Here is a 27,658-nt window from a genome sequence, read left to right as displayed (position 1 = left end):
GGCAAGTCCCACAGAATGTAATAAAATTGAATGCTATCAAATTTAATAGAGCAATCATATATTCTCTGTGCAATGACTCAGAAACCTAAAGAAAGGCTCTCCTTTTCTATCCAGATCTAGGGATTTTTAGAATAAATTTTTGCCATATTTTCCACTTATCTTCCCAAATCTCCCTTTAGGATTGTGTGGTTCTGCATGAGTTGATGGTCATAAAGCAACTTGGAAAAAAAAAAAAAAAAAAGGCAGACAAGGAGTGCAGGGAAAGCTTTTCCCTTCAGATTTAGGGATGTTATCTTGCTGGAGAAACAGAATCTAAAACATGAAACTTGGCAGGGGAATTGATTTTCAGATATTTTGTTTTAAAAATACCCAAACATTAGTAAGTTTCAAGTCAATCTTTTAAAAAAAAAAAAAAAAAAAAAAAAAAATTATTTTTGGCTGCTCTCTTCTGTTTGAACTTAAACAGAATTGTCTTACATACAATGTTTTGCATGGCTCCAAGTGTAGCATTACATTTAACTAACCACTTCCCATCTATCAGGTATTGTATCCACAGCAATTGCTACAATGAGAACAGATTGTACAAACACAACCTCATTGAACTTTAGACCCCTTTGGGACAGGATCTGAAATTCCATTCATCCTTGGGTATGTCTCCTTCCATTTTGTGGGCCTCCGGCACTTAGTGAAAGGGCAGATCCTCATCGATAAATGGGTTTACAGTTATTCCACTCTTTTAGTTAAATTGAATGAATGGTAGATCTTTTGTAACCTGAAGTCATGGAGGCACAGACTGCAAAACCAGGGCAAAACCAGCTTGTTTGTCATTCTAAGACATTGGTGCTATCAATGCATGACAGCAAAAAGTCCCCGGTGGCAGACAGTCTCCAAGTGCAGGTCAACTAATTTACGCTCACCGTGCTCATGCTACAGAGTTAAAAATAGTAATGTAGACATTACTGCTTAGCCTGAAACCTGCCCTCTTGCTGGGTTTCAGAACCATCCCTCCGACCCAAGTGGGCATGTCTACACTGATATTTTTAGCCCTGTAATTCAAACCCCAGAAGCCTGAGTCAATTGACCAGAGCTCAGAGATTTGCTGCTGCATGTGTTTTGGAGCATAGACATGTACCCTCAAAGTTGAAATGCTTATCCAAAGCTGCTTTGAGCCTCTTGAGGCTGCACAGTTGAGCCAGAAAATGTGAGAACAGTAGAGCCAGTTGACAAACCAGTAAAAAAAAAAAAAAAGTGCTGTTTTTCAAAATTTTGATTAAATTGGTCAAAAATTGTAAAATTTCAACCAGCTACAGAGCAGCTTCAATCATTTAAATGAAAATTTCCATCAAAACTTTTTGTTTGGTGGCAGATTTTTTTCACCAACATTAAAATTTTAGACCAAAAAAAAAAAAAAAAAGTATAGAAAACGCAAAATTCTGAATTTTTTGACCAGTTCAAGAACAGGCATCTTAACTCTTCCAATCAGATCAGAGCACCATGATGCAGAGAGGTGCATGGAGGAAAAAGTAACTAAGATTCTTAAAAACAGGTTGGAGATTCAATCAAAGGTTGGAGCTTAGTGCAGTGATTCACGTGGATCCTTGATTTGTTTGAGCTGGTTTGGTCGTTTTTGATCCTATGTTAAACAGGAAGCAGGTCCCTTGAAATTGTACCTTCCGTAGAAGGTTGGAAATTCAAGATGGGCTCCATATCACTCAAGAGCGGGGAAACGCTCAAAACACCTCCTGTAGCTACTTCTGACATAAATTAAATCCTGGTAAAAATACTGGCCATGAAACCAAAGACTATTTGAGCAAGGGTAGATAATACATATGAACGAGTAAGAGAGAGTCTTAGGAGATCATAGGAGTCGAAATATTGTAAGTGAGGCTATTCTAATGGTTTTCTTTGCCTGCGTCTAGAAGTTGGAAGTACCAGGAATCTCATGAGAGAAGCCCGTTTCTACGACACCTTCAGTCCTAATTTAGAGATCCATGAGGATCAGCCAAGACTTGAATAAGCATATTGGGTATATGTGCCAACTGCAACCAAACTCCAGAACTTTGGGGGCTTGCTCATCAGTGCTCTGAATTTCAGACACTATTCTTTACAGAAGTGGCATGGTCTGCTAGACTGGGCATCAGACTGGGACTTGTCTACATGGCGAGTTAGTTTGCAACAAGTTGGTGTGAGGAACTGCAGAACGTAGTTTGCTGTGCACTATCTCACTACCTCAGGCAAGGTTTAGGATTTAGGAGATCTGAATTTGCTTCTTGATTCTGCCGCTGACCTGCAGCGTGACCTTAAGCCAAATACTTCATGCCTTTGTTTAGACTGCAAGTAATTTGGGATAGGGGCTGCCTCCTACTGCGTGTTTCTACAATGCCTAGCACAGTGGCATCCTGGTCTCTCCACGCTACTTCTAGGTACTTCTTAGTACAGGTGTCACCTTGAGGCACTACCGAAATGTAGATAAATAATGGAAGAGAGACAGATTGAACTGAAATCCTGGTTCCAAACAACCTCACACTTCTTGAGGTTTAACAGCTGAACCTCGATCCAGTTCCAAATTTTACAAACGGGCCCCTGCATTTGTAATAAGCACAACGAAAACTCTGCATGTGAAGGCAGGTGTTTCGAGTCTGGATCCAGAGGTGGCTGCATGCGCCCATTTCCAGTTTTCAAGCAGAAAGAGAGAGCCACTCTCCCCGCGTAGAAGGCAGGGCTCAGGTGGGCCATGGAGAACCTGTTCCCAATACAGTGTACTCCAGTGAATCTACAGTCCACAAGATCCTCTGCCACTGATAAAGAACCCCTGGGTTTGAGAAGCTGCCCTGGGAACTTCAGGGGTTTGTTTAGTATTCAGATTTCTTAAAAAGTTTGCCCATTTACCACAATGTCAATTCACATATGTGCATCCCCATGTGTTGTTTGAGGCACTGGCACCTGGATGCTCCTTCTTGCAAGCCTTGGTGCCCTAAAAGGTGGGGCTGTAATAGCTGCTATCCAAGGCAAGCTCCCTTTCTTTAGTGTTTTACATTTCCCACTGGCAATGGGATGGGGGAGCAGAAATCAAGTGGTTGGCATCATACAGACGTCAGTGCATATAACTAAACATGCTTAGCTTCCTCACGCTTTGCTGTCTGCTTTTTGGGCCCCAGCTACAGCATTGTCCTTTGTTGCCCTGACTTCTGCTCTCAAAGGTTTTTGCATCAGGGTTGGGAACTGCTGTGGTGTTCAATGCTCCCAAATGTTAGGAGGACGTTGGATTTTCTCAAAAGGCCCATTTTCAGCCTTCAAACTGTGAACGACCTAGAGCTAAATCCTGCTCCCGGTCAGACACAGGCAACCACATGCATATTGGAAGAATATTCTGGTGTAATAGGTGGCAAAGGTCTTCTCTCGACCTGTGCGGTTAGCAGGTGTGGGGACCCTGTCTGGAAATGCTGAATGAGGTGGATGAACAAGCAGGCATGGCTCAGTAACTTCACCCTTGCGGTAGGGAAGAGGGAAGGTTCTGAGCTGAGGGAAGTTGGGTTTGGAACAAAGAAGCCCGCCCGAGAAACCCAAAGAAGAACGTGGCTTGGGGGGAGATGCCTCCACTGAGCTTTACTGCAATGCTTTTACTTCCGGTGCCAACCACAGACAAACCGCAGCGTGGAAGAGAGCCAAGTGTGTGCGTCAGCCCAGAGCACGTGTTGTGAGCTAGAGGAAGGGACGGACTCAGCTTATTCACACATGCGTAGAACTGAGACTGGAGTCTGGCTTCTGAGCCTGGCCTCCCTAACGATCAGGCTGAGAAAAACTCTTGGCTCAGGGAAGTTGCTTTGTCATATCCTAAGCCGAGAGCCTTCTTCCTCATTGTCTTCTGCACAGCAGTCTACCTCACTTAGTCTTGGGAAGGGGGCTGTCAGGAAAAGCCACCATCCTTTTCTCCCAAATGACCTTCAGGGAATGAGGCCTATTCACCTCTCCCCCCAGTAGCCTCTCACCCCACCTGTTAACAGCAGGACTGGGGAAACCTTTCAGTTCAGTGAGACTGTTGGCCTGACAAGCGCCATGGGTCTTCATAGATTCCTAGGCTGGAGGGGATCACGGTGATCCTCTAGTCTGACCTCCTGCAGAGCACAAGCCAGAGAACGGCCCTACGATAATTCCTAGAGCGGATCTGTTAGAAAAAAAACATCGAATGTTGCCTTACAAACTGTTGGGGATGGAGAATCCACCATGACCCTCCGTAAATTGTTCCAATGGTTAGTTACTCTTTGACGGTTAAAAATGTATGCCTTTTTCCAGTCTGAATTTGTCTCTCTTCAGCTTCCAGCCATTGGATCATATTAGACCTTTCTCTGCTAGATTGAAGATCCCATTATTAAATATGTGTTCCCCATGGAGGTACTTAGACTGTGATCAAGTCACCTCGAACCTTCTCTTTGTTAAGATAAATAGATAGACTCAAGGAATTCAATCACTATAAGGCAGGTTTGTTAATCCCTTAATCATTTTCATGGCTCTTCTTTGAACCCTTTCCAATTCACTAGCATCTTTCTTGCATTGTGGACACCAGTACTGGACACACAATTCCTGCAGTGGTCACACCAGTGCCAAATACAGAGGTAAAATAACTTCTGTACTCCTACTCGAGATTCCTCTATTTATACATCCCAGAATCGCATTAGCCCTGTTGGCCATAATGTTGCACCGGGTGCTCTGTTCTGCTGATTATCCAACGTGACCCCCAAATCTTTTTCAGAGTCACTGCTTCCCAGGGTAGAATCCACCATCATGTAAGTGTGTTACCAGAGTGTAAGAAATAGACATGCTCTCGGGTGTCTGTCAGAGGCAGGTCGGACCTATTTAGGATGAGGTCACACACTGTGTTTGGGCTTTGATCCCATTTATCGTTACTGACTGTTCCTGTTCCAGGGGCAGGTGGCTACACTGTGCAGTTTCATCTTTCTCCCAAGGTCGGGCATAGCTTTTCCTCTTTGCTTTTCGATGAGACATCTCTTCTGGTTCCTGACATTTGAGGAAGGGGCTCTCTCTCGCGCGCATTCCCTCCTATTTGGGACAGTTGAGCTGTCTCCCTTCTGGAGTCACAGTCACTCCTTTCTGGGCTTAGACTGTGTGTTGGTCCCCCCCAATGGCCACCTGTAGTCAGTGTCACAGATTCTGTATTTGACAAGAGCCTGCCTTAGCATGGCACATGTCACTGTAGTGAGGCATCTGCTAGGGTGGTAGTTCTGTCTGCAGGGTTGTTTCCATTTTCTCCTCTGAATGTGGCATGCTCTGAAGAAGAGATGGCCCAAACAGACCCGAGGGCTTTTCACAGTTGCCACCTGGGTCAAACCCACCAGGACATGACTTAGCCCATTGGACTATGGCAGGTCACAGATGTCAGAGCTGCCTTCTTGTTTCTAGGAGCTGTAACTTGCTTTTGGTTGTTTCAGACCCTTAGAACCATGGAGGGCTTCACCGGATGGCAAGTCTCAACTGCTGTTGGCTGTGATTGCATATTTGACAGCATGGCAGCGGGGCAGCTACACCAACTGGCTTTCCTCCACTCTTGGCTCCCCTGAGAGGGAAGAGGTATAAATAACCCCTCTTATCTTGAATCCCCAGATCCACACTTGTCTATCTGGCATAAGTAGAACTTTTGAAGCAGATGGACATGATGGGAATTGACAGGCTGTTTCTGGAGTTTTGCACTCACTGGATCGCAGAGGAGTCTAAAAGCACCTATTCTGAGATACAGGGGCTGGCAGCAGCAGCAGCAAATAGCTTGCATCTAAACTGGGTGCATCAGGACCACCAAATGGCATCAGAAGGACTGCAGGCCCAGAGGAGTTTCTGGCAACATTGTAGGACACTGCACCCTTTAGGTTCCCTTCCTTTTTCATCAAAAAACCTGTTGGAAAAAGTTTTTTTTTTCCCACCAAAATGAAAGTTTTCACAGGGAAATTTCTGGGTTTTGCCAAACTTTTTTAGGCTTTCATTGAAAGTTTTCTGGCTTTTGACAAATGGAAAAACATTAACAAAACCAAAACCCTTTCGCTGTCTTCAAATATTTCTGTGGAAAATATTTTTCACCAGCTCTAATGCTCTGCATATGTGTCACTTGCTGCTGGAGGAGGATTAAAATGTGTCATGTTTATATGTTGGAATGATGCTGGACAAAGCCGATGACGCTCATGATAGGAAAGTCTGTTTGCAGAGCAATGTCAGAGAGATTGTAGGGCAATATTTTCTAACTCTGATGGCTAAAGCACCCAAATCCATGCACAAAAGTGGCCTGATTTGCCAAAGTGCTGAGCACGCAATCTGAGCTCTCAATCTGAGGTTGTTGCTGGAAACCAGGTCCCTTTATTTAGATGCCTGCATATAGATTTTGGGGCTTTAGGCACCCAAGTTCGAAAATGCCAGGCTTACTGCATCCTGATTCCAATTCAGGATTTGAGCTTCATGGGCAACCATCAGCTCTTGGTGAAAGTGCAGTCCAGCCTCTTATCTGACCAGCTGTTCTGCATTTTACCTATCTGACTTACATGGACCCCCATAACCCTGTTGTCTGAGTGCCTCTCTGTCTTTTTAATGCATTTGTCCTCACAACGGGTAGGGACGTGCTAATATCCCCATTGCACAGAGAAGCTAAGGGACTTGCCCAAAGTCATACGGGAAGCCTGTGGCAGAGAAGGCTCCAATTCTTTGCCTACTGCCCTAATCAGTGAATTATCCTTGTGCTCTGCCCTCAGTCTCAGTGCACTTGGTATCCAGATTCTCTACCCAGCACAACCTTGTCACCCCATTGCACAGCCTGGGTTCTTTTCTCAAATACCCTGAGCCCAGTGCAGGGATGCTTTGAAAACCATAGGCATTTTCCACAGCGCCCATGTGGCTGTTTTTGATTCACCTTCCCAGGGAATGTTTTTTCCTGCATGTTTTCCCATGACACTACTGCTGCTGACCTTTCTGCTCTGGCAAGGAGGAGTCATCAGAGGAGCACATAGGCTGCGATTCTTCTGCTCTCACAAAGGCCAGGATTGTTGGCAGCTTGGCGCTGGAGAAATTTCTCTAGCTGGGCTCCGAATGGATTTTCTGCCTTGGGATATCTCAGCATTATAGTGGACCTGTTGTCTTTGCCCCGCCAGTATATTAAGAAGTGCATTGTTGAAGCAGAGCGTGAGTCAGAAGGGTCGTGCTGGGGGCCTGCAGCCTGTGGTCGAACATTGACATGGAGCTGGGAAACTGAAAGAGCGAACACAGAAACAGCCGCTTTCTGCAGGAAGAAGAAAATGTTGGCATGTCCGAGACCATCAGAATGATGGTGTGTGGAGCAGTAGCTCAGTGAGTGCTGTGGTGAATTTCAACAGTGCACAGATTACCGGCAGACTCAAAGAACCGCCCCCATTCACCTAAAACTGAATTCTCTCTCTTCTTCTTTTTTTTTTTTTTTAATGAAAATATCTGTAGTTGAGTCCTCTGGGAGTGAAATGCCCCCTTCCTGCCACCCATCCTGCAAAAGGTCATTGTCAGAGCTTCGCTGTGATCAAAGAGGGTTTAACTGGGAAATGAACCCGTTCCTCTTCAGGTTGGTGTGCATGAGTCTAGGAGAGGAGAATCTCAGGGGCTTTATCTTCACTCACAAACTTCATCTTAGTAATTCACCACCGGCCCTGGCTATGACGTCACAGCTACCGTCCTGGCTGCCACCAGCTGAGCCCCACCTTTGCTGAACTAGGACTGACAGCTGCTTGTGTAGATAAGGCCAGGTGTAATAGCAGCCCATTGGCTCATCACCTTCCTTCACTCATTTCACCTCCCTTGATGATAAGTGAGTTCAGCAGCCCTTCAGCCAAGCCAAAGTAGACTCCTACTCTGTGGGTTAAACAGAAATGCAACCAAATGCATGTCCCTTATTTATATCCCTGTCCCTTTTCCCAGCATTCCTTGCCCGTGGTCTTTGGGAACAATACCTAGGATGCCTCCTTCCTTGGCGGCAACCAGAGGTGGCGTTTGAGCCCACCGTGTGTATACGCCCAGCGTGAAGCAGTTGTAGCAAGACCAGGAGCAAGGAGATACAGGGTACTGGAAATTTCTTTTTTCCTCTGCTGACAGGAGAGCAGAGGAAGAGCTGATCATTTCCTAGGAACACTGCACTAAACACCTGCCTGGCAGGTGGTGACTGCTGAAAAGAAAGACAGAGGAGCCAGCTATCAGCCTGGTGAAAGTTTGCTATGGCCTGACAAAATTGCTCAGAGAGCTAAACCTTGAACCTTGAGGTCCCTGGCAAAGTCTGTTTTGAAAACGAGGCCACTTTTATTTAGGTGTCTAGATACAGATTGAAGAGCTGGACCTCAGGCACACAGGTTTGAAAACGTTGGCCTTTACCATGCTCTGAAGCAGAGAAGCATTAATAGAATTTTGCTGCCGTGGAAATTGGGACACAACATGCCACAGGAAATCTGTGCCTCAGGGGAACACGGTCTCCCCAACTCCTTGGCCCACGCTTTAAGCACCAGACCATCTTTCCTCCCAAGGGAAACATCACCATATAGCACCCCAGAATTTGATGGGATGCTTCTGGCATGAATGTAATTCATCCATTCTGAATGCATGAATGATTGGATGTGAACTCCTCCTGCACTGTTGGAAATTCAAGGTCATGCCGTATCTCAGTGGCAGTTTCCCTCTGATTTTTCAATAGGTCAGGACCTATTTCCACTACCTCATGAGTTATTAATGGTCTCCCATCAGGAGATGTGCAGGACTCTACTCAGGCTGCACCAGTTCATTGGCTTGTCTTGCCTGAGCGCCTCCAACCATGCAACACAGTCATAGAGTGTATGGCCAGAAGGGACTATCAGATCATCTAGTCTGACCTATTATATACCACAGGCCACCGGCAATATCCGGCACCTGCACACCTGATCCAACAACCTAAGAGAGACCAAGTGTGACAGCCCACAGGAGACTAGACTATTATATGCCCCAAGCAGAGAACAGGCAGGCCCGAGGTAAACCAGTGCCCGAGGCTCCTGCAATGGCAGAGAAATGACACACAAAAATTAGGTTGGTATAGCTACATTGCTATTGAAAAATCGACCCTCCCCCCCCGAGAGACACAGTTCAACCGACCTAACCCCTGATGCAGACAGTGCAAGGTCGACAGGAGAATTCTCACGTCGACTTAGTTACCACCTCTCAGGAGGTGGATTACCTACGCCAATGGGAGAACCTCTCCCATTGGTGTAGGTAGCATCTTCACTGAAGCACTGCAGCAGCACCGTTTTAAGCGTAGACAAGCCCTACATGAGAGAGACCCAGATAATCCCAGCAAGCGATCCACACCTGTATGCTGCAGAGCAAGGAAAAAACCCCAGGGTCACTGCCAATCTGACCTGGGGGAAATCACTTCCCTACCTCACCCATGGCTATCAGTGAGACCGTGAGCAAGAACCAGCCAGCCAAGCTCCTGAGGGAGAGGCTGCTCAGTGCCACATCAGAGCCCTGGCCCTCCCTATCCTCTGTCCCGTCTCCAGCTGTGGCCAGCCCTGAGGCTTCAGATGAAGATTTAAAAAAAACCCGGCCATGTCCCTTAGCTGAATCTGTGTCAAAATAACCTTGTCCTGCCAACTGTGTCTGGCTGAGTAGGTAATTCCCTGGGAATAATAGGCAGCTGGTCACACAATAGGTAAAGCTGTTGGAGGTATTTAGGCAGACATAAGAGGATTCAGTGACATGGCTGATTAGTGTCTAGGGCCTCATTATGAAGTGAGTAATTGAAGGTCCCCTAATGTTTAAATGGGCTTGGAATTATCTCCCCTCAGTGCTCGCTTCTGCCTGCGTGGGATGGTGTGTTCTGCGTGGTAGGAACTGCTCCGGCTCTTTCCAGCGCCTTGTTTTTGTTGAAGTGGCATCTAGTGCGTCCTTCGCCCTGCGTGCCCTGGAGGAGATCTGTGTTCAGGATTGCCAGACTCAGCATGGACTTGCGGTGGAGGAGGACGGTGACTGGGGACAAGGAGGTGGGGTGAGGGAGGGGAGTAGGAGGAAGGGGGAGGCTTTGTTTGCAGGTGTGTTCGGGATGCAGTTGTTTGACCATGCTGTAGTTGATAATTGCATTAGCTGGTGGGGCTAATGTCATTAGCCTGATGTCAACAGTTATCTCTTTGAATGAGATTGTGGTGAGATAAAAAGCAAGCCTGGCAAGGGTTCGAGGATGAGGTGGCACACTGGCTTCCTTTCCTCCCCATCTTTGTGAGGGCAGTAATTACAGCTGTGGCTTTTATAATTTCCCCCATCCCTCCCCACAACCAAGGGTGCAGCAGGGTGAGTGCTGAATGGGAAAGCAACAGAACAAAGATGGCCCAGTGGTTAGTGCACCACTTGGGCAGGAGGGATTCATTTCTCTGGTCCTCCCCAGCTTCCTCTGTGGCCGTGGGCCTGTCACTGACTTGCTCTGTGCCTCAGTTTCCCCTCTGCACATTGGGGACCACGGCACTGCCCTACCTCACAAGGGTGTTGTGAGGGTAAAGCCATTAAATACTGTGAGGTGTTACAGGGATGGGGGCACTGTAACTATCTCAGATAGAGCCCACACATAAGAATAAGTAATATGTTCCACAGCACATTTCCTCCCCAAGGCTCTCATACTTTGCCAGTGGCATGGAAGGGCAGATGCATTTGTGAGGAATCTGGCAGAGCCACTGATGGGACGTTTGGTGATGTTTCTCGCCAAAGGCAGTAGAAAAGCTCTATGGGGTCACAAATAACCACACAGTACCACCCTCTCTTGAAGAAGAGGTGGTGTGGTCAGATTTTTTTTTTTTTTTAATCTTTCAGAAACGCCTCCGTTAGATTTTGGTTTTGTGAAACCAAACCCAGGTTGGATGGTGTGTGGATGACACTTTATCTGAGTCCCTAGCTTTTAAAGTGATGGAATAGGGTTGGGTAGAACATTTGTCTCTGTTTTTAAGGTCGTATCCCAAAGACCTCTGGCTTGATAAACTCCATAGAACTCATTGGGCCTGATGTTCCACTGACTTAAAACTGGTATAGCTGAGCAGAGAATCAGGCACAATATATCAGCCTCAGAATTATGGTGTCTTGAGCATCCCCTGGGATCAGAGCTAGACACAGGCTGAGCTGCAAACTTCAGATCCAGATTTTTTACCTATCCTTCACTGATGCTAATCAGCATAACTCCTCTTGAAGTCAGTGTACTTCTGTGACCTCAAGCCTGGAATGGCAAAGCTGCACTGGCTGCAGGTTGGGATCAGTGTTTTGTTCTTTCTTTTCTTGGAGGCTGCATCTTCCTCCTTACTTAAAATCCAACAAACCAAAACCTCCCTCCCCTCCCCCCACAATATTCTGCAGCAAAGTCTCTTTTTGCTGTTGCTTCGAGAAGTGTCACTCTGGCATTTGGGGCTATTTCTGCAGAATACTGGAGTATTTGTTTTTAAAGCATAGAGACAAGGTGGGTGAGGTAAGTTGTTTTTTTTTTTTTTTTTTATTGGACCAACCTCTGTTGATGAGAGAGCCAAGCTTTCGAGCTTACACAGAGCTCTTCTTCAGATCTAGGAAACGTACTCAAAGCGAAATACCAGATGGAACAGATTGTTTAGCATAAGTAGTTAACACACATTTCAAGGGACCATTCAAGGTGAAACGGCCCGTTAACTCCCCTCCAATCATAGGGATGAAGAGAAGGCGGGGGTGGGGGGTGAAGGCAGCTGGGGGCCTTGTTAGTGGGGTATTTAATGCAGGTCAGGCCAATTTAGATTAGATCACCCCTGCTGCTGTTCTTCGCTGACTGATGTATATGTATAGGCCAGCATGTCCAAACTTGCTCAAGCACCAAAATAAGTGAACTGATTTTTCTGTGGTGTTGATCATCGGCTGCTCCTATTGAGCTAACTGATACTTCAATATGAACTGACAGGCCCCTAAATTTGGTCACTAAGGCCTGGAAATGTTGGCCTTGAGATGCATTTTCCCTGTGCTGTGTGTGGCGCTAAGCAGACGCTAACCTACATCCACTAAAAATCAATAAAGTAATCCACTTACTACTTTGGTCCTTCAGCCTTTTTAAGGCGCTCAGGATTCTTTTGTTTTCTTCTGTCTTCCTCTGAGCAAAAGAAAGGTCTGGCTAGTTCAGCCTCTTTGCTCTGGGCTGGTCAATTATGTAATTCCCCACTAAAGCTTCAGTAACTTAAAGATAAGGCTGCTCAGCTCTCATGCAACTGCTAAAAATCAATGCAGGCACTAAAAATCAATGCGACTATTAAAAATCGGCACAGATCTCGTGCAACCACTCCAAAGCAATGCAACCAGTAAAAATCATCATAGTCAGCTGTTAACATCATGTGAAAATCCAAACTTGGCTTGCATACTTTGCCTCCTAGACTTTTCAGGAGCCAAATGCCCTCACGCGTCTCAGTTTCGTGGCAGACTCACTTCCAGATCTAATGTAGAATTACTCACAAAGCACACACCCCGTTTTCACAGTCGCAGGCTGATGTACAAATTTAAGTTGGACCTTAGCATGATTAAATTCTCTCACCGGCAGTAGCATGGATTGGTGGTATTTGTACAGAAGAAAGCATGAGGTTAGAAGCATTCTGGTTGTGCAACAGGAAGTGCATCAGCAGACATAGCTAGCTAGCTAGCTAGCTAGCTTTCCCTGTGCCCATCAAATGGTTCCATGCAGATATCAGTAGGTGAAATTCTATGGTCCCTAAATCAGCGGCAGTTTGATGTACTTTCTACAGGCTGCGTCCTGACAAACCACAGTAGCTTTGTCAGAGAGAGCAATTGCCTCTCTGGCAAATGTGCAAGTAGAGCTGGTGGAAAAATAGGTTGTTTGTGTTTTCCCAAGGAAAATGTTGACTTTTTGTAAAAATAAAACACAATGTTGTTCAGTTATTGTTTTCCGCAAGTGAATATCTTTTTTTTTTTTTTTTTTTGCTTTTTGGCTGAGAATTTGATATTCAGGTTGGATGAAAAAATTGAAATTTTTCAAAGAAAGCAGATGCTTTTCTCTAAACAAATTGTTTTAGTTGTGAACCCAGATTTCTGTCCAAATCAAGTTTAGATGGAAGACTTTTCAACAAGCCCTACCTTCAACCTCCATTTCTTTGGCAACATGGCCTACAACTCTCTCTCTCTCTGGCCCACTTTTCCTGGCCTTTTAGTAACAAAGGGCTATTGAAATAGGCAGAGAGAGGTAAAGAGTTGGAAGCCAAGTTGTCTGACAAGTGGCAAAAAACCGGGTCAGTGCTCAGTGTGGAAAGAGGTAATAAAATAAATGTTGGATAGCAGTCATGGGAGTACCCAAGGTTCTACACTGGAACCAGTGGTGTTTAAGATACTTGTCAATGTTGTGGACAAAAGGCTGAGCAATAAGGGAGTGAAATTTGCTGATGACTGTGGATACGATTTTGTCACAGTAAAATTAGGCAAAATTCACAGAACAGTCCTGGTAAAAATGTACCAAATCAGGGTAGGGTCATAGCAACAAAAAATGTGTAACCATTTAGTAAACAATACAATATTGCAGTGTAATGCGGAGGCATTGATAGTGACCCATAGGCTAAGGGGCCTGTTGAGGTGAGTCGGGGTGGAGGTGGCGGCCCCTCCCTGAGCCCTGCTGCCCAGGGCTGATGCCAAAACTTGAGCCCCACTAATTAGGGCTGAAACCCGAACTTGCCGATATCTCTTAAAATCATGGAATCTGTGATTATTTTTCCTCCGTGAGGACCCAACATCAGTTAGGTGAGTCCAAACTGGAGAAGATTCAGGAACTCCAGGGGGACCTAACCATGCTAGGAAATAGTGCATCATGATAGCAGATAAAATTCAGTGGAGACCAGGCAAAGCAGTACACTCTAAAATGGAATAACCACATATGCATGTAATCCTGGATGCCATATGAGCTATAAGCATTCAGGAGAAAGATTTGGACATTATTGTGAGCAGCTCATAGAAAACATAAACTGCTCAGTGGTGGTTAAAGAACAGAACACCGTGTTCATTTCTGTGTAGAACAGGATAGAATATAATACTGGCAACATTACATTGCTGTTATATAACAGATATGGTGTCACCTTGAATATTGAATCCTTACTTGTCTGCATTTCACACAAGTGGCACTTTATTGCCATGATACAGCAAAACACTTATGCAGGCCTATACTTGTTTTTTCCCACCTGCTGAAAGCATACCTTAATTTACTGTGTCATTTATGTTGCTACATACATACAATAAAATAAACAGGATGTAAAAGGTGGCCTTGGGACTGCTGATGTACTGTTGAAAACCTTGAATTTGTAATTTTCTGTCTTGTGTGTGTTTCTTTTTTCTGAGATTTAATGTGGGAATAACATGTTTTTGCAATCAATAGTACTTGTGCAGAATACGATTTTCTATTGAATAGACCAGACACTACTCGTTAGAATAGATCAAATAGAATCGAGGTAGAATACTAACCCAATCTTCCACTAGACCTTCTGCTCCAAATGTTTAACTCAGCAGCCCTTTTTCGTCCTGCCACACCGTGACACGCTTGCAAACGCAGACACGCCTGCACTCCCAGACATGCTCAGTTACGTACAGGCGTTGGCTGATACCTGCTGAAACACACACACAGCCGCACGCCCAAGGAGAGACACAGATCGATGCAGCCGCACACACAGTAGATGGGGAGGAAAGATGTTTTCTTTTTAGAAGGGTTTCTATAAAAAGTAAAAGTAAAGCTGCTTTGGTTAAACTCTCTGGTTAAGGATCAAGGAGACACCAGTGCCTTAGGCTGTCTAGGGAAGAATCAGAGCCGCAAAGAGTAACCTTTCCCCATTTTGCTTGAAGAACGTCTCAGGGCTGACAGCACCATGTCTGCCCGAGTCTACTCTCCATTTTATTAACTGCTCCCTCACTTTTGCTTGCACGTCGAGATCTCCTTCCTCCGCAGTCTCCTTGCGCCACAGGGTCAAGGGGCGTAGCTGGCTCTCACAGGTCCTGGGAGAGCACTGGACTGTGAGCTGCACCCAGCTTGCTCAGTGTTTTAATGCTGTTTCCCTTCCCTTCAGTTTTTCGCTTCGTCTTTCTGTTTGTCTGGCATCATAACAAAACACAGCTCCAGTCAGGCAGGGCTAGGTACTGAATTTTCCTTTCTCTGCACCCATCAGTGCTGCTTACAGAGCTGGCCAAAGGGTGGCACGTTAGATGGGGTTGATTTCTTCCTGACTACCAATGCTCTGAGATCCAGAGAGCCTACGGATTCCCTGCCACTGCAGGGCCTTGGGCATGGGTGTATCGCCAACCCTTCTGTTCTATGGCCGTGGCTCACCATAGTTCAGTCTCCTAAGGACTCTAATCCTTTGATCTACTTCTGGTTGCTGGCTGGCTGGTGGTTAGTGGCCTGTGAAACATAGGAGGTCAGACTAGTTGATCGGGTGGGCCCTTCTGGTTTTGCACTCTGTGACCGTGACCAAATATTAGTTTTCCCTGATGTGCAGACAGAGCTGTTTGCTGATTTCCCCCCTGGCTGGCCTGTGCTGTCAGAAGAAGGGTACATGTGTCCGGATTCACCATACCCCTGTCAACGCTTGCGCTCATCCTTTGTTCTGTTCTGTTAAGGTGCTGAGCGTGAATCAACTTGTCACCGTACCTCTGCAGCCCACATATAAATGCCCCCAAGAGCTAGCATCCTATTCCCAATCTTCCTCTGTCGATATTTGAACAGGGGCCACCAGTGATGGGAAGCCAGTGCAGGAGTCCACTGCATCCCCCCGGGTGCTACCCTTATAGAGATCTCATCCTTCATTGAAGAATTAGATCCATTCTGCCCACCTCTAGAATCCAAGGAGATAGAGAAGCCGGGGAGTCAATGGAGCTGGGTGGATTCATACCAGCTGAGGAGCGGGCTCATTGTGTCCATTTCTATTGTACATGGTTCATTTGCTCTCTGGGGAGAGGAGACGCCGACTGAGGGTATGAATATGTGCGTAACTGTGTTGCAGCCCTGGGGCTGCTGGCAAGTAGCCAGCATGGTCCATGATGCCCTAACGATTGTGCAACTTTGATTTAATCCATTTGCTCATTGATTTTTATCCCACTGGGCTCTGTTCTTGGCCCCCCTCTTCTTCTTTCTTTCCATCCCTTGGGTGATTTCATCCACTCGCAGCTTCAGCTACCAGTCTTATACTGAAACCAGGCAAATCTACTTCCCTGCCCCGGCCTGCCGCCCTCCATGCAATCCTGCATCCCAGCCTGTCTTTGACATCTGTCGGATCCCTTGTTACATTTAACGTGGCCTGGACTGAATTGTCCCAAGCCCTTTACTCGCCCCCACAGCTTCTGCCACTATTGACAATGCTGCCATCACTCAGACCTATAGCCTGGAAGTCATCTGTGATGCCTTGCTTGACCCCTTTAGAGTTTGCTGCTGCTTCTGCCACAATATACCCAGCCTCTGAGCGTTTCCTTCTATCCACACAGTTAAAACATTTGCCCAATCTCCTCCTCATATCCAGTCCTCATCACGACAACCTTCTCCCTTCTGGCTTGCCCCTCACCCACTCCACCTCTAGTTCATTCAAAACACAGCTAAGATCCCCTTCTTCTAGCCAGTTCACACGCCACTCCCACCCCTTCTTTGAATCCCTCCATTGGCACTTCCTGTATCATTGCCTCAAATTCCAGCTTCCTGCTTTAGCCTTCACAGCCCTCCACAACTCCGTCCCTCCTTATTTATAGCTCTTAACAAGTCACCCTTGCCTGTTCCACTCTGCCAGCCTGGACTGCTCATTCATCTGCTGAATCTCCTCCCTTCTCCTCCTCCAGATCCTGTCTCCAGCATCCTCCGCTGTGATGCCTACAAGAAATCAGAGATGAGTACGCTAAGGGGTGGTTGGGTATAGTGGAATTGGACTTAACACACAACTTATAATATGGATAAATATTGCACCTATCACCCTTTCTGTGTTGCTGGGCTTCTTAGATTATAAGTGCTTCAAGGCAGAACTTTACGCAGTATCAGAGCTACTGATTACAAATAAGCAAAGTTGGGACTTTCAAAGAGAGGAGATAGCTACCCAAATTCCATTGAATTTCATCAGGAGTCGGGTTTCTAACATCATTAGGCTCCTATGAAAACCCCAACCTAAATAAATAACATTTGCTTTGTAAAGCCTGTTGAAAAACCTTACGATGCTACATAAAACCAAATTCTGATATTCTAGGGTATGGCGCCTTGATGTCATTACGATGGGCACCCAGTGGACAGACGGATTGTATAAACGTTAGTTTCAGGCACCGTGAGTGCTACCTTTTCCCTATCACAATTATAATCCTCAGTGTATCAAACTGTTTGAAATTTTTTGGGCGGGGGAGAAAATTCATTATTCCACAATCCCTAACCAATGTCTACTTGGCTGTCCATCTGTCTTCAGAGTGCAATCTTGTTAAACCAGGGATTGTTCCTTTCCAAGTATTCTGAAAGCATCTTCCACATAGCAAGTGCTACTGTAAATAAATAATAATCATAGTTACAATAAACTGCATCAAATTTTTATGGGTGCAAAAAACCACCTCCCCCTGAACAATTTCATTCCCCCTCCCCTTGAATTTCTGACCTATACCACTACTGTCCTACATTGATTGGTCTCTTAGCTGATAGCTTATGCCACCAGGATATAGTGCACTGTGAATTTGCAGCGAGCTAAAACAGCTGAGTGCAGAAACCCAGCCCTGAGCTAATCAGAAAGCAGTAGAACAGCAGTATGCCAGATTACAGACAGCAGCTGCTACTATCTTGAAGATACTATGAAGCCTCTCGTCCGGAGGATCTCTTATAGATCCGAGAAGGCAGCTGCCCCAGCATTGTCAGAGATCCCATGGTGTCACAGAGCACTGCCTCAAGCTTGCCAGACCGCACTGAATTTTAAGGATCTTTGAAGTCGGAGGAGAGGCATTTGTATTAGAAAAGAAAGGAATGAATTGAAGATTAAACATGTACGGGAATTATCCTCACTTCATTAAGTTTCCTGCTGGCTTTGGCAGTAAGTATTGCACTTGCAATCTTAGCCTTCTGGGTTAGAGAAAGAGAGACTGTTTAAATTGTCAGAGTATGTGCACGGGAAGTAGAGAAGCATGTGCCTAGCTTCTGAACAGCCGTAACCTTACAACAGTCTTTACAAGTTTAAGAGTGAAACTGTCTTTTTATGATCAACCCCATCAACTCCACCACAACTGAACCGATCTGCCTAGAAATTATGCATGCTTGATCCAAGACAGGGAAACATTTATTTCTAAAGTTTGGCGCAGGTTGGACAAGGTGTTTGAAAGCTGCATGTCCTTATTTGTGTGTGCTGTGGCTGGTGGATATTAATAAAAATAACAGCATAATATCACACCGTTGTCCTTCCAATTGGATTTTTTTACCAGTTAAATTTTTGGAAGAAACAAATTATTTTAATACAGCAGTTTTTCCCCTCAAAAAATCCCACAGAAAACATCCTTTCTGTCAGTGCAACTGCTATACCCCTCCCACTCAGGCACTGATAAATAATAGTATGGCACATTGACAAAAGTAGCAAAATGGGACTTTAAGCGAAGTGAGGTAGGCACCTGCAATGGATTTTGCTTGTAATTTGGGATGCACTGTGATATTCTGCATGCCAATGGGAAGCTGTGAGTTGCAGGAGTCAGAATGCTTGCAGGGACTATAGGCTTTGAATTTACTGAGGCTGATCCTTTTTGTTGCTCTGTTTGTGCGACTGAAGAAATATGAAGGCCAGTTTTCAATGGCAGCTACTGAGTTTGGGTGCCAAACGTAAGACACAATTCATTTTTGCCCTGCAGCTGGTGCAGGCACTTATGCCAGTTTGCCGAGTGGGTATAACATGCTGCCAAATCAATATAGTAGCACGTTACACCGGGTGTAAATGACCTTACAAGGAGCAGACCCATTGCAACTCAAATTGGGCACTTAGGAGTATGTGTGAATTAATTTTTTGGGGAGGGTTATTTTTATGGCACCCATAAAAATCAGTGCAGCAGGCATCTCAAATTGGGCATGTGCCCAAAAATAGTGGGCACTTTGGAAGATATTGCCATTAGTAGCTTGAATGTACTGATAGTTTGTACCGTGGAGACAGCCTGGCGGTTGAGTTTCATAGAGACATTGGGAAGAGGTGTTGGAGTTAAATGGGAGAGGGTCTTGGCTACATGGGAGGTGGTTAGAGGGTTGAAGGCCACTATGTTCCATTATACATAGCTCTGGAGATGTTTTCATTTGGCTAATCAAATATTTATATTTAGCATTTCTCACACTTAAACTTTCCTAGTGGCTGCTTAAAAAAAAAAAGCAACTGCAATTAAATGACAAAGTGTAAAGTGTAGATTGTGCCATGAACATTTACATTAGTATGCAAATTATTGCAATGCAGAGTAATTCTCCAAACACGTACCTTAAGTGTGTAAATGATTCCAGACCATACTTTGAGGGAACCTATGATATGTATATATAACAATGCATAGCATCAATTTCTCAGCTAGCAGAGTTGTATGAACTAGTGTCTAGGCTCGCTAGTTAAAATAGCAAATCATTTTTTCCTTTTCTGAGGTCAGATGCTCAGTTTGTAACTCCTCTGAAGTCATTGGCTCTATATCACTTTACCTTTGCTGATGATGGTGTCCCCTTGTTTTCACTCACTCTTAGCTTGCCCAAAACATTCACCTTTCAGGCTGAAATTTTCTATGATTGGTTTTGGCAGAAAGAGGAACGGTGTTTGGAAAATGTGAGTAAAATACTATCATCTATTTCTGAATGTGGGCCGTAGAATTCATACTTTTCCTATTATTAAAAAACAAACACACCTTTATTTTTGAACACGGATGCAGCCAAATAAATTAATAAACCAAATGCTGAAGTTTAAAACGGGGTAAGGTCCTACTCCTGAAGTTTGTTCCAACTGGGCGTAGATTTCTGAGGCCAACGAGCTGGGGGCGGTAGTGAGGTTCAGGTGAGAATGAAATTGTTTGAGGGAGAAGAGAGGTGTTTTGGCTCCACCCACAAAAGTCAATGCAGCTTTTATTATAATGATGTTTATGCACCTTACAAACAGCTCAATACATTAGGGAATTTAACTGTGACAGGGAAAAAGTAGCACTAGCATTGTCTGAAACCTGAGTTTCTCTCATCTGTTTGTCTGGTTTGAGAGGTGCCTTTCATTGAGGCAGGACAAACTGTATGCCAACTCAGCAGTGGTTGAAGGATAGCATAGAAATTGACCTTTATAACACCTTAATTTAACTCAACAGGCTTCACAGCGCTCGATATTATTATGAATAATTATTAATTTCTTTGTATTCTGGCAGCTCTCACAATGTGTTAGGCACTCTCCCCTGACACAGAGAGGGACACATGCACAAAGATCAGCGCTTTTGGGACCAGGGATTGTATGAAAAGCTTTCTAAATGACTGCAAATTCACTTTGGAGCATACACAATGAGTGGTGCCTGTTGTTTTACAGCATATTCTCCCTGCCTGAGAGCGGATGGTGGGTAGGAGAAGGGACAGCTGCTGGGACAATTTGCAAATGAGGGATTGTGTTTGATTCTGTCAACCCTGAGCACTCAGAAACTAGGAGTTAGGCTCTCGAAAATCATGATTGGCTTAAAAATAAGGATTTAAAAGAACCAATCCATTTTGAGTTCTTTTTATTTACCGTCTGGGTTTTTTTGAACCCGAACAGTGCACGTGAGCCATATTTTTTCAAGCTCTTCCTTGCAGCTATGAAGATTAGAAAATTTCATTATAAAAGCTGAGATTTTTATGTATTCACGTGACTCCAGGAGTTGGGGCTTTAGGAAACACACCAAATGTTGCAAAGCATGATCAGAATCATGAGAGCTGGCAATACTGCTTATTGAAACACATATAGCAAAGTCCTCCAAAACCCTGTCAGTTTCAGGACCAAGCGAAAGCAATGGTTGTGTGTGTGCTGGGAAATGGCAAAAGCTGTAATTTTAGAATCTGTCAACAGTGTTTGTTGTATTCTACATATTTTGTGCACCTTTATGGGAAAGCCCTATGGAGTTTAATAGGGAGGAAACCAATAGGGAAGTATGGAAATTAAATAGGGCTTTAGGATTTATTAGAAAACAATAGTTCTGTACAATTTTATCATCCAATCACAGTTAGTAGAGAATTATATTGCTGCTGTAGGAATCTGTATGTAATGACTTTCTGATCTGGTACTCAACGGAGATCAACCCTTGACCCTCTAGTTGAAAGACCACTATCAGTTGAGCTACGAGACCAAGCCCATTAGCTTGGGTGAGTAACAAGCAGGGATCCCCTGGGGATCAGCCACACAAGGATATAAACACACATGGACAATGTGTTACCTATAGGTTGCTTTAGTAAATTACTATTGTTTATTAAATTCTACAGGACTTGCACATAATGGTTAATTCTAAACTTTTGTTTAAACTAAGTGAGGCTGGTGTCACCTGAGAGGGAACGTAATCAGTCATGGCCCTTCTTCCCTAACTAATTTGCATGCTGTGTTTCTATTGGTCATAATAACTCGGTGTGGGGGGGTGGGAGAAGGGGTCTGTCCACGTGTTGGGAGTTCTCATTGGCAGATTGCTCAAACCCCATTGTCGCGGCTCTTTAAAGGTTCCGTGGCAATATTCTGGTCCTTGGGTTCCATCAGAGGGGAGCCCTGCACTGAACGGCTGACGGGTGTGGGGCTTCTGCTGGGCAAAGCAAACCCCTTCCCCTGGAGCATGTGGCCCTCAAGTGGGGAAAATGGATGACACCCTGCACTTCCCCACTTATCTATGCTGCCCCTTCACAACCCCGCTCTCTGACCCTCCCCTGCTCCTCACATCACTAGTCACCCCCCATGTTGCTGCTTTCCCCGTTCTCTTGGCTCCCCACAGTGCTGCTTTCTGGTACTGGGGTAGCAAGGAGGGTGCTGTGCATATGGGGGAATAGTAAAGCAGGGGTATAGGATGCAGTGGGGAGATGAGATGGGAAACAGGGATGTATGTGGGCCTAGAGGGTAGGGGAGCTCTGAAGTGGGGGCCTAGGGAGTTCAGTGCCCAAGTTCCGCCATCTGTGCATTTTGAGGCCTCCTCCAAGAATGGTGTCCTTATCCCTGCCTGCTACATAGCCTTGGTCTCCCCACAACACACAACCCTCTTCCCCTCCAGACCTCATGTCCATTTTTGATCTCCAGCCACTGTCGTTGGCACTGCTACTAGCACCCCTCTCCACCCCCTATATCCCCTACCTGCACTGACACCAGGAGGGAGAAAATCTGGGGGGAAAAAACCCCAGCCTAATCTATTTTAAAAAATCGGTTTCATCTGGGCTCACAAGCCTTAAAATGTCTTCATCATGGTTGCATGATGTCACTACAAGGCAAAGTTCAGGTGGTTTGGGTACCTGAATTGGGCATTTCCAGACCTGAACATGGTTGGATTTCTGGCAACTCTGATTTCCTGGGTTTCTAATGCTTGTTTTTGGGACAATTATAGCATTCCAATAATGTTTCTAATGCTTGTTTTTGGGACAATTACAGCATCCCAATAATGTTCTTTTACCCTCAGCTTACTGATATGTACTCTTACCCTTAACTTCACTGTGTTCCACTCATATCATTAACCAGTGGAACAGATGACCCAGGGATGTGATGTGTTCTTCATCACGTGGAATCTTTAACTCAAGATTGGAGGCCTTTCTAGAAGAGAGGGTCTAATTCAACTTGAAATCATGGGCTTGGTTTAGGAATCACTGGGTGAAACTGTACGGCCTGTGTTGTGCAAGAAGTCAGACTCTCTTATCACAGCGGTCCCTGCTGCCCTTAAATCTTTTAATCTTAATGTCATTTTTTTGCCTGGGAACACATACATAAGCAAATCAGTTAAGGTCTGTGAAAACGAAATGCGCTACAAGTGTGAAGTATCATGAATGATTTATCATTACGTATTTTATTGCCAACATTTTTGGTTGAATAATAAAATAGACACTTACAAATCACCTGTAATCCAGAGATAGTTAGCACACCTTTCACCCCCATGCAGCTGAGTGTTTGATAGCCATTAGCAGACAATTTTCTGGCTGTGAGTTTATTCATTTATTGTGCAATTTCACATGAAAGACTCATTGCAAAGGGGATAATCAGAAAAAAGAAGGTAGTCCTGATATGTTTAGGGCAAGTGTAATTAGGTTATCCTGGAAATTATGTACAATTGTTGTCCCCTGCTGAACTTCTGTTTAACTCTCTGCCTAAGCACAGGCTAGAGTTCTGTCCTTTCTGAAAAAATCCATAGCAACACTATCAAATCAGGACGACTGTTATTAAACCCTGAACTTTAGATCTTATTCAGAGCTGTCACTCATCCTCCGAGTCAATTCCAGACAACTGCTTAGTGTACAAATATTTACATTTAATGCCAAGGACTGACGTACAATAATGAGAACATCCCATGAGGACCCAGATTTTCAAAACTAAGCTGTCAAAAACTGGGAATGTAAAAAGGTGGCTGGACGACGTGGACACCTCCATTAATGCATATGCTAATGAATGATTTCCATATTCGGATTGGGCAAGTACTTCCACAGGAAGCTAGTTCAAAAGTTGGCAGGGGGCAGCAATGCAGAGAGAGCTGCAGTGGTCAGAATGGCTGTTTCTGTTGCTGTTGGATAGAGCCTAGCTAATCTACCTCCAATCTGCCTTGGGTGGCAGGAAAAGGCTAGAAAAAGTGTACGTCTTCTACCAATCTCATTTGCATTGTGCATACTATTTGCATCTATTATGTAGCAGACTCCTCACTACACAGCCTCCCACACATCCATGAGTTCCTGTCTGCCAAATTGCAACCATCTCGTCTCTCAATCCCTCAACAATCCTTCCAAGTCCCAACTGCTCACTCTGGGTCAACCTCTTTTCAGCTTCTGCTACATCAGCACCCCTGCGGGAGGCTAAGCACTCCCCGCCCCAGAGCCTTTTCAGTTGCTTCTTATTGAAGGAGGGGGAAGGCACTGAGAGGCAGCAGGTTGCTGGTTGGCTGGCAGGTAAGAGTGGAAACAGGGTCCTAAGGGCTGGCCGCTCCTACACTAGCCAGCAGCTAAAACCCAGCGACTCCACCTGGCAAACAGGAAGTGAGGTTAGAAATGTCTGTCTATCCAGTCAACACCAGCTGAATGGGACATGTAGTTGGCCCTGCTGAGCCTCCAATGACTTTGCCTCCTCAGACCCTAGGGCCTTCACCACTGCCTTCCATCTTTGCCGGTCTTCTGCTGCAGTCCTAGACCTTGTTCGTGCTTGTGGCAGCGTGTTGGGTTCATGTAGCTACACGCCTCAGTGAAAGTCAGGGTGTGTCCAAACTCACTATGGTGTCTGGCAGCAGGACACTACTCTGCTAAAAATAGCAGAGAGATGGGCACTGCTCTGGCATGTAGAGAGCTGCGTAGGGCATGTACCCAGAGGGTTCAGGCATCTAGGCTTGTCTTTACTTGCCTTAGCCACGCCTCACCGCCTATACTGCTCTTTATATCCGTGTTATCAGGGCATGCCATGTCTGTGCTCTACACGCCACCGTAAACGTAGATTGCTCGCAGTTTCTTCCCAAGTCATCTTGACAGGTTTCATTTCTGCTTCTATTGTATGTTTCCAAGTTGTCCGTGGTCAACCCTGTCACCTTTTGTTCTGGAGAGTCCAGTCCAACACCTGTCTTGGTACGTCGTTTGGTTCTTTCCTCCACATGTCTGAGACCCTCCTTTTTCATCCCATAATTTCCTGTCCTGTCAATTGGTTTTGTCCTCCTCCAAAATCCTTAATCAGTGATCTTTTTCTGTCCATCTGATGTGGAGGATTTGTCTAAGGCAGCTGTTTGTGACAACTTGCAGTTGAGATAGTAAAGGTACTGGGGAGGTGTGAAATCCTTCCTGACTATCGCAGGAGCCAAGATGTGACATTTGATTGCCGTAATTTCTCTAAACCAAAGATACTGGGGGCCCATTCTTCTGTAGTGGGAATAACCCGTATGGAGGAGAGGAGATGCCCCAATTTTTAGCATTTCTTTTGAACTCTGTTTCGGGAGGGATAGATTTCCTCGCTTCAGGGAAGAAGCAAGGGTTGACTTTGTGGGTTCCCTGGAGATCCCACTAAGGAATCACTGAAGCCCAGCTAAAACCCAAAAGAAACATGTCCATTGTTGAGTTTATCCAAAGGTAGCAGAACTGTTTTGTCTACTTCAGCGACCCGGAACAGCTTCAGGGGCTGTTAGCCCACTGATCACTGCAATATCATGGGAGTTTGCCTTATTTGCAGCCAATGCCTCAAAGAATCATCAGCCACTTGGGTCGCTCCATTAGCTGTCCCACTGTAACATGTCCTAGACACACAAGGTATCCTCTTATGTGATAAGGATGTTCCATGGACTGATCCATTCTCGCTGTTCAGGCTGGGAGGATATGAAAAGGTTTTTAAATGTACACTCTTTTATTTGTTAGAAGGACACATGCGATAAAGAATACAGCCCAAGGGGTTGATGCAGTGGCCTTCTCGTTCGCTGCAGCTGCTCCTTGGCGTTAAACCGAGAGGAGAACTATGTGGCTTTGCCACAAAGTCCCCTTTATACGTGCTCATCTAGCTTGGCCTGCAGCCACGCTGCCTCAGGCCGAAATCTTGTCAGCTCTCCCAAGTTAAAGAGAGTTAGGCCAGGTCAACCTTTGACGAGGAAAACTCCCAGGAAAACCCAGGTGGTGCAAGCAGCAGTGCTGCAATGATTCAATAAGTGGCACTACCAATAAAAATATCCTCTAAATCAATGCTAGAACATGGGGTTTCCATGGCGTATCCCTCCAGTAGCTATAGACAAACGGTCGAATGCTACAGCCACAGGAGAGATTCTCTTGTACCTTGTGCGCTACTGTCCTGTGGTGTTTGGAACAGGACTAGAATTCCCTGGTCTCTGCAGCTTGCAGTGGTGGTGGTGGTAGCTGTGTGGCCATGCGCTTGTCACAGGATAGTGGGAAAGGCTCTTTTATCTAGCAAGGGCAGGACATAAGAAGCGGTGGCTCGACAAATTCAAATCGGAAACAAGGTGTGCCTTCTGAACAGTGAGAGTAATTAACCATTTGAGTGATTTACCAAGGGATGTGGTTGACTCGTGAGCACTTGAAGTCTTTAAATCAAGGCTGGGGTTCTGTCTAGAAAAGATGCTCCCGCCTAACCAGAAGGTAGGTATTATCAGGTGAAGTTCTCTGGCCTCTGCTCTAGAGGAAGTCAGACTAGATGATCAGTGTTGTCCCCACTGGCCTTAAAATCTATGAGTTCCATTCTTTGGGGTGGGAAATTGCTGCTCACACATAGGGCAGGGGTAGCCAAGGGGGCAGGTGACCACGTTTGACCATGAGAGTTTGCGTTATAATGTTGTTGTTTTGCTTTTATTCCCTGAGGATGCAGCTGCTAAGGAATTCCTCTGTCTTGATAAGAAAGCTGCACCATTAAATATCGTGGGTAAAGCCTTGGCTCCACAGAAGTCAGAGACAAAATCCCCTGGACTTCCAAAAGGAGCCCCTGCAGAATGGGGTTAGAGGACATGCATGGCACGCCTCCTCTGAAAACAGCCCCACAGAATGTCTCCTTGAGCCACCCAGTTACTGTCACAACAGACTGTCTGCAAACCCCCGGGCCCCAGTCCTGCTGCACGTGAGCATTTCTGTCTTTTAGGTGCCTCAGTCTGGCTTGTGCTGGTAAAGTGTCTTTACCTTTTGACTTTTTCAGTATTGCTTCCCCAAAGGGAAGCCATGCCCTGGCTGACATAAATCCCCAGTGACTGGGATCAATTTGGGGAGGATTAAAGCCATATTTAGTGCTCCTGGTATATGCAACAAATAAATAAATAAAGAGAACAGATGATTTTGAGTGGACTGTCTCTTGAGCACCCCTTACTCAAATTACCCCAAACTTGCATTGCTATTCCTACTCTGCACCAGCAGGAGACGCAGCACATTTCAAGACAATCCCAGTAAGAATATGGATTTTTAAAGCGATTGGAACAGGCAACCTTTACACAAACAATGCTCATCCTTAACGACAGCAGAGCTGACCCCACGCTGTAATTCACAGGTGGAATCAGTCTCCATCTCCTACATTATTCTGGGATGAAGCCTGTGTTCCTGCTGCTGACAGGATTCCTGAATTTCATTCCCAACCCACTTCAGATAATTAATACAAGGCAGCTACTACATTGTGTCAGGAAGAGGAGACCTTTGGGACTGAGAAAAGCAAGGAAGGAAGAGAGAGGCCAGGAAATCCTTGATTTGCTTAGCATTCTAACTGGCTGTGTGGCTGCTACGGATCCACTCTACATCCAGTCCAAACATGCCCGACCTCCTGTGTCTACCATCCATCTACCTGTGCTGGGAGGCACGCGCCCAGCAGCAGTGTAGAAATCCCCAGAGTGCTGGAGAGACATGGCTAAATAGGGCAGCTCCTGTGACACTGCAGCGTGGATGTGAACTTTAGATTGGAACGGGTTGGACCAGGTCTTCTTGATGGGACAGTGCAGGTCTGAGCTTGCAGAGAGGAACACACTGGGAAATGAGAGGAACTCTGGTCTGAGCAGAGGAAGATGGCAAAAT

At 45.4% G+C, this 27,658-nt stretch overlaps 1 protein-coding gene across 2 annotated transcripts in view; it reads left to right on the top strand.

The window, feature by feature from the left end:
- The window catches only part of RXRG (retinoid X receptor gamma), a 98,281-nt gene that overhangs the window by 21,080 nt on the left and 49,543 nt on the right, over nucleotides 1–27,658 (top strand). Inside the window, exon 1 of one of the 2 annotated variants that reach the window (XM_067532495.1) lies at nucleotides 17,769–18,050. The exons of the other annotated variant lie outside the window; for it this stretch is intronic. Coding sequence (XP_067388596.1) covers nucleotides 18,002–18,050 — 49 coding nt within the window. The 5' untranslated portion in view covers nucleotides 17,769–18,001. Of the gene's footprint in view, nucleotides 1–17,768; nucleotides 18,051–27,658 lie in introns of those variants that run through there. 2 annotated transcript variants of the gene reach the window in all.

This window comes from Emydura macquarii, unplaced genomic scaffold (genome assembly GCF_026122565.2).
Source record: "Emydura macquarii macquarii isolate MOO-44397 ecotype Brisbane River unplaced genomic scaffold, CSIRO-AGI_Emac_v2 contig_3287, whole genome shotgun sequence".
Classification (NCBI taxonomy): domain Eukaryota; kingdom Metazoa; phylum Chordata; order Testudines; family Chelidae; genus Emydura; species Emydura macquarii.
The sequence above is the reverse complement of the archived record's forward strand: the minus strand, read 5'-3'. Positions and strand labels throughout refer to the sequence as shown.